The 7,382-nt window shown below is 42.0% G+C and overlaps 1 protein-coding gene across 1 annotated transcript; it reads right to left on the bottom strand.

Moving 5' to 3' along the window:
• Positions 1-327: 327 nt before the first annotated feature.
• LOC125453543 (G-protein coupled receptor 183-like) lies at positions 328-6,769 on the bottom strand. The gene is made up of 2 exons (XM_048533280.2): positions 6,623-6,769; positions 328-3,441 (listed from the first exon to the last, which is right to left on the bottom strand). Exon 2 carries the CDS (start codon positions 3,409-3,411, stop codon positions 2,350-2,352), a length of 1,062 nt encoding a protein of 353 aa, XP_048389237.2. The 5' UTR covers positions 3,412-3,441; positions 6,623-6,769; the 3' UTR covers positions 328-2,349.
• Between the last annotated feature and the right edge of the window lie 613 nt (positions 6,770-7,382).

Below are 7,382 nucleotides of genomic sequence, written 5' to 3'. Positions count from 1 at the left end.
GCCCAGCTTGTCCCCGCCTCCCTAACCTGCTCTTCCTCTCACCTATCCCCTCCTCCCACCTCAAGCTGCACCCCCATTTCCTACCTACTAGCCTCATCCCACCTCCTTGACCTGTCCTTCCTCCCTGGACTGACCCATCTCCTTCCTGCTTCCCACCTACACTCTCCTTTACAGGCTCCATCCCCACCTCTTTAACTTATCTGTCTCCTCTCCACCCATCTTCTCCTCTATCCATCTTTGATCCGCCTTCCCCCCCTCTCCCTATTTATTTCAGAACCCTCTTCCCTTCCCCATTTCTGATGAAGCATCTAGGCCTGAAACGTCAGCTTTTGTGCTCCTAAGATGCTGCTTGGCCTGCTGTGTTCATCCAGCTGTACACCTTGTTATCTCTGTTGGCCTAGATGTTGTGACCTGTACCCTCACAGCCTACATTTCCCCCCAGGAGTTCAATCCTGGAGTAAGGATGGGTGTAGGAGAGCATTCCAAGAACAGCACCATGCATACCTAAAAATGAGGTGTCAGCTCGGTGAAGCTACAACACATAGAGTTATAGAGCACGGAAGCAGACTCTGCGGTCCAACCTGTCTATGCCGACCATAATCCCAAAATAAACTCGTCCTAACGCCCTGCGCTTGGCTTATATCCGTCCGAACGTTTCCAAGGACTACTTGCATCCCATTACATCGGTGTAAAAGGTGCAGGGACTTTCAGCCAGAAGTGCCAAGTGGATAATTCCTCTCAGCTTTCTCCTGAGGTCCCCAGCATCCCAGGTGACAGGCTTAAGACAATTCGATTCACCCCACATGATATCAAGGAGCGACTCGAGGCACTGAGTACTGCAAAGGCTGTTGACCCTGACATATTCTGGTAATACAACTGAAAACTTGTGCTCCAGAACTAGCTGAACCCCTAACAAAGCTCTTCCAGTACAGATACAACGCTAGCATTTGCCCAACAAGGTGAAAAATTGGCCACATGTTTGCTGTCCTCAAAAAGCAGGACACATCCAATCTGGCCAATTATAATCATATGAGTATGCTCTCAATCATCAGTAAAGTGGGGAGAGGGTCGCTGATAGTGTTGCAAAGCAGCATCTGCTTAGCAATAGCCCACTCACTGACTCTCAGTTTGGGTTCTGCCAAGACCATTCAGCTCCCAACCTTATTATAGCCTTGGTTCAAATGTAGACAAAGCAGCAGAATTCAAGAGTTGAGGGGAGAGCGACAGCCCTTGACAACAAGGCTGCATTTGACTGAGTGTAGAATCAAGGTGTCCTGGCAAAACTGAAGTTAATAAGAATTGGAGGAAAGCTCTCTGCTCATTGGAGCCATACCTACACACAGTGGGATAGTTGTGATGTTTCGAGGTTGGTCATCTTAGCTATAGGACACCTCTGCAGGATTTCCTCAGGGTAGTATCCTGGGCCTAACCACATTCTGCTGCTTTATCAATTATCTTCCTGCTATCAAATGTCAGAAATGGGGATTATCATGGATGATTGCTTTGTGGTTAAAGAGCAGGTCAGACACTAGGAATAACTCACTTCCTGACTCCCCAAAGCCTGTCTAACATCTACAGGTCAGGAATATGATTGAATGTTCTGTACTAGCCTGGATGAGTACTGCTCCTACAACATTCAAGAAACTTTATATTGTCCAGGACAAAGCTGAGCCCCTTTTCTTGCAATTTACCCCCTTCAACATTCACTCCCTCCAAAAAACCCACGGCTGTCTCTCCTGGAAGAACAAAGATAACACATGCATGTAAACGTTGTGCATGATCCTTTCCAAAGCACATACCATCCTCACTTGCGACTGAATCTAATCTAATCTAATCTAATATATCACTGTTTCTTCATTGTCACAGGGTTAAAATTCTGGAACTCACTCCCTAACAGCATTGAGGGTGTTTGTACAGCTAAAGGACTGCAGTGGTTCAAGAAGACAGCTCATCACCACCTTCTCAAGGGTAATTAAGAATGGGTAATAAATGGTGGCCCAGCCAGCCATGTCTAATCACATAAATGAATAAAAAACCTGCTTTGATTGACACTTGAACCCATGACCTCTTGATTCAGATCAGCTCTGCAACCTAAGGGATGCTTTAGGTTCCAGCTCAAAACATGGGGTGGAATAACAAATAGATAAACTTCTCAGAATTAACTTTACACTGTTTACCACGATGAATTGAGAAAACAGATTAAAAACCATATCAGATCCCTGCCGGTAACCTAATGATCTGTAATACTTTCATTTGAATGTGGCAAAGGATTGGTACTGAGGTGACTGTAAAAAAAAACTAGTATTTGTCATACTTGCTCCAAAAAGTTATACAATAGATTGGTCAATGTCAATTAACAGATCCTGATCCAGACCCTTGGACTTGACTCACAGTGGCAGGAGTACTGTTGTTTTCAGAGTTACTCTTTGTGGAGACAGCCAGTGTGATGTGACGTCTTATTATACCCAAAATCTTTCTCTTATAGCCCTTAAACGCAAAGAAATAGATAAGTGGATCGATGCAGCAGTTGAGGTTCATGAAGCAGACAGAGATTTGCAGGCTCACCTTGAAGACCTGCTGTTGCCAACAGCTCTGTTGGGAAATGAGCTTTCGGATCATATACTGAATAATGGAGATATGGTATGGAGTGAAGCATATCAGAAATGCCAGCAGAACAATCAAAATAACTGTGATAGCCCTTTTGTTCCGACCAAGCTTTTCAGTTAATGGGTTTTCCTTTGCCATCCTGCAAAGTTTCACGTTGACTCGTGAGTAGCAGAAGAGTATGACTGTGACTGGGAAGCAATATCCCAAAAAGCAGGCAAGGAGAAGTAGTTTGGGCAAGTTCTTGTTTGTCTCAATGTTAGGGTATTCCATGCAAGTCACCAAACCGTTATTGTTCTTCGTCGTTGTTATAAACAGCAATGGTGCTGTCTGGATGAAAACAAAGAACCATACTGCACCGCAGATATATCTAACATTATGTACTTTTCGAAACTTGGCAAATCGAAGCGGATGTACCACTGCAATGTATCGGTCAACACTCAGACAAGTCATGAACTGAATGCTGACATAAGTGTTTATGTAGAAAATGACTGTACAAATTCTACACAATGCTTCACTGAATGGCCAGTCAAATCCTCGCACAGTATAGATGATTCGAGTTGGTAGCGCAAGAGTGAAGAGGGCATCTGAGATAGCTAGGTGGATTAAATACAGCGTGGTTGAATTGATCTTTTGATGTTTTTGGAACGTTATGTGCAGGGCTAATATGTTTCCTGTTAACCCAACTATGAGAATAATGATGTAGAAGAAAGAAAACATGACTTTTGCCGTCTCATGGTGCATGTACACATCACAGGTTAAATTTGTGGAATTATTCATGGTCATGTCAGAACCAACAGAAACCATTTAACTCTGTACTGGGTGTAGCTCTTCCTTCTGTTAAAAGAAAAAAATAACATCAGTGCAATGCCTTTTCACCATGAAGGTTTGCGAAAGTTACTTTTTAGGACACAGAATATTGACAAATGCATGCATAGAGATAGAAAGAAATTAAAGGTGTTGGAGAGAGTGCAGATGAGATTTATCAAAATGCTGCCAGGAATGAGGAGCTCAGGCCTCTGAAGAAACTGCAAGAGGTGAGACTGTTCTTGAAGCAGAGAAGATCAAGGGGAGATTTAATGAAGTGTTCAAAATCGTTAAGGATTTTAAAACAAATTTAATTAAATAAAGAGAGACTATTTCCACTGACAAGACAGCAAGTAACCTACAGGTACAGATTTAAGAGAAAGGACAAAAAACTAGAAAGAAAGACGAGAAGAATTCACTTATTTAGCAAGATGTGATCTGCCCATGGTAGCTGTGGAGGCAGATTCAATAACACCTTTAAGAAGGGAATTCATACATACTTTAAAAGGAAAGATTTACAAGACAATGGGGAAAGAGGTGGAGAGTGAGACAGATTTAGTATTAATGATTAGATTAGATTCCCTACAGTGTGGAAACAGGCCCTTCGGCCCAACAAGTCCACACTGCCCCTTGGAGCATCCCACCCAGACCCATCCCCCTAAAACCCACACACCCCTGAACACTACGGGCAATCTAGAATGGCCGATCCACCTAACCTGCACATCTTTGGACTGTGGGAGGAAACCGGAGCACCCGGAGGAAACCCACGCAGGCACGGGGAGAATGTGCAGACTCCATATAGACAGTCGCCTGAGGCTGGAATCAAACCCAGGTCCCTGGCGCTGTGAGGCTGCAGTGCTAACCACTGAGCCAATGGCTATTATATTTCAAGGTATTTGCATAATTTGTCCAAGTCCCTCTGAAGATGTTTATTTTTTGTTGCAGCCATCAGAGTTATATGTCATTAGCAAATGCCGCAATAATGCCATGGACCAGATTTGCAGAACAGAATAAATTTGCAGAACACCCAGTTCTTCTCAGAACTTTCTTCCTTGGTAGAGCATTTCAGTTTTCCAACAGCCTATGCCTTTTTGCTAATTTAACTCAGCAATACATTACCTATTCCAGAGATCATTTGATCTCTATATCAAACGTGCAAGGTGATTAAGCTCCCAGACCCCTCATTCTGCATCTTACATACTTTGTACGCATGCGTCTTGTGAGCTGGAATTATCATCTATATCATCAGTTGATCTCCCTGATCACCCACTAGCCCCTCTTTGTGCTTGCTGTGATGGTACAGTGAGATAGTACAGAATGCGGGTATCACGACTGCTGCAGCATTACAAACTCTGCAACCTGTGCGTTCAGTGTCTACTACTCTCTGACAAGACAGAATGAAATATAATCAATATCTTTCATTTGAGAGCTGCTGATGCAAAAGGGAAACTGGAGGAGGTTGGAACAAGCTCAGTACATGGAGGCTCATGGAGCTTCTCCAAGAGTGCAGTTGGCATGCAGCAGCTGGTAAATTTCAGTGAGAGCATTCTTCCTGTGGCACAGATTTCTGACATACCACCTACACAGATTTTAAACTAGTAGATTAGCAGCCTGAAAACCCTGAGCAAATGAGGCTTCTGAAGAATACTGGTCCCCTTCCTCAATCCCCTTCCTCTCCTTGCAGCTCTGTTTGTTCTCCCAGTCATTCCAAGAGGAAGGCCTATTCTTGCACCTGTGTCAATGGGAAACTGATTTGTGCAGAAACTTTGAAGTGCCAAATCCTGCTGCCACTGCCACAGAACTCCCAGTGGACTTTAACATGATTGCCAGTTGTGAATTAAAGTTGAGGATGTATTAGAGGTGAAAATTTGGGAGAATGCAGAGACTGGTTAGGTTGCAGGACTGGGGGAGATAGCAGAGATAGGAAGAGGGGTGAGGCCCTGGATGGATTTGGAAACAAGCTTGATAATGTTAAAATCAATGCTTCTCTAGTTATATAGGGATCCTGGATGAGTTTTCTATCCAAACCCTCCTCTCAACAACATTTCTGTGTTGGTGTAGTGTTTTTTGAGAGGTACTTGAAATTAGTGTATTCCCCAGCCAAATGAGGAGTTACGTTGTATCTCAGCTCTCTTAATAATTCTGGTTTACATTTACCCATCCAGACAGGATCACTACTATTACTTCCTCGCAGATTGACTAACTTTTACATGCATAATTATCTATGTAAAGACCTACGTTTCTGGAAAATCCATGTGAAGACCATCAACTTTTTCCTCTGCTCCAAAAAGCAAAAATAATTCCTTAATAATTAATATACAACTTGCAATACTGCATTTACTTCATTCACTCATTCATTGTGTTTCGCCCTAATCCACCTCCACCCAACTGCCCATGACACACCCAAACACATTCACATCCACCCATCCACACCTCCTCGCTGATAACCACCATTGCTTAAACTGTACATGCCGAACACTAATGCACCCTTTTCCATATTTGCCGATGGTTTTGTAACTTGGAGTTAACATTCGGACTGACTCTTGAACTGAAAGAAATCATTCAAAGCCGATTTCAACCTTATTAAGATAACTAGTTGGAATTACATCGCATTTACAGCACATAAAGAGGCCAAAAACAGAAATTTCCATAAAAGCTCAACAGGCCTGGCTATATCTGTGGACAGAATTCAGAGTGAATGTTTCAGGTTGAATGACCCTTCCTCAGAACTCAGAACTGGGTTCTGAAGAAGGGTCACTCGACCCGAAACGTTAACTCTGATTTCTCTCCACAGATGCTGCCAGACCTGCTGAGCTTTTCCAGCAGTTTCTGGTTTTGTTTCTGATTTCCATTGCCTACTGTTCTTTTGGCTTTTATTGAAACAGGCCATTTGGCTGAAAGAGTCCATGCTGGTGTTTGTGATGTACCACATGACTCTCCTTCCACCTTTCTTCATCTCACCTTTCAATCTTTACTTTCATTGAAACAAGAGCTCCCACTCTGCTTAATCTTTCCTGATACTATAAATCACAAATTCTAGCGTCACCATTGACGATCTATTTTCCATTTTCTCCACTGCTGTTACATCCTTCCTGAATTTACGGTAACCAGATATGTATAACTTTATGTAATGACTAATGGAACTAACTGTTAAAAAAAATTGCAACCGATTTAACACTTTTAGCCCTTACTTAACCACATAAATTCTCACCTTCTGCCCAGATTTCCTCACGCTCTCCCTTAAGCCTCTGAAGAAATTCTGGTAGAAGGCTGCCAGTGTTGAAAAGTGAGAGGTTTGTGGCCCTCGGATTAGAGCTCAAATGTGTAAAGTCTGTCGCTGTTTCTTTTAACCTCACAATCAGTTCCGTCTCTCTATGTGGTTAGTTGTCAGTTTTGCACCAGCACAATTGAGTTCCTGATCATGATCATCAGAACCACCTCTGCCTCATAGTTCACTGCTGATAAAAATCATTATTTGCTCAAAATTTACATATTTCTTTTCTAAAAAAATTATCTTTTATTAATCTGACCTTATTAAATTCAGTACTGACATTCTATCATTCTTGTAATGATTGTTTCAACAGCATGAGTTAGAACTTTCCTGTAACTTCTAAAACAGTGACACAAAGCCAAAATGCACTTTTCAACCCTGTAAATAACTAAATTTTCTGAATGTGCTAGAAGTTGTAACTTCAACCATATGCATTTATGTAGAACCTTTAAGATAGCATAATGATCCTAAGACCTGGCCGACATAGATGAGATGAATGAAATTATGCAGTACTATTGCAAAACCAAAATAGAATGTAGTGATAGTTCGTAGTCTTCAACATACTGTAATAATGAAGATTAGGAATCTGCATTTTCTTGACTTTGTTTTTGAAATTTGAACTTGGATTTAAAATTTTCCAAAATTGAACATTTTTCTTCCTCCCCTCACTTTATCATACTGAGATATAAAAATCACAATT

This window comes from Stegostoma tigrinum, chromosome 6 (genome assembly GCF_030684315.1).
Source record: "Stegostoma tigrinum isolate sSteTig4 chromosome 6, sSteTig4.hap1, whole genome shotgun sequence".
Taxonomy (NCBI): domain Eukaryota; kingdom Metazoa; phylum Chordata; class Chondrichthyes; order Orectolobiformes; family Stegostomatidae; genus Stegostoma; species Stegostoma tigrinum.
Note: the sequence above shows the minus strand (reverse complement) of the source record. Positions and strands in the feature narration are given on the sequence as shown.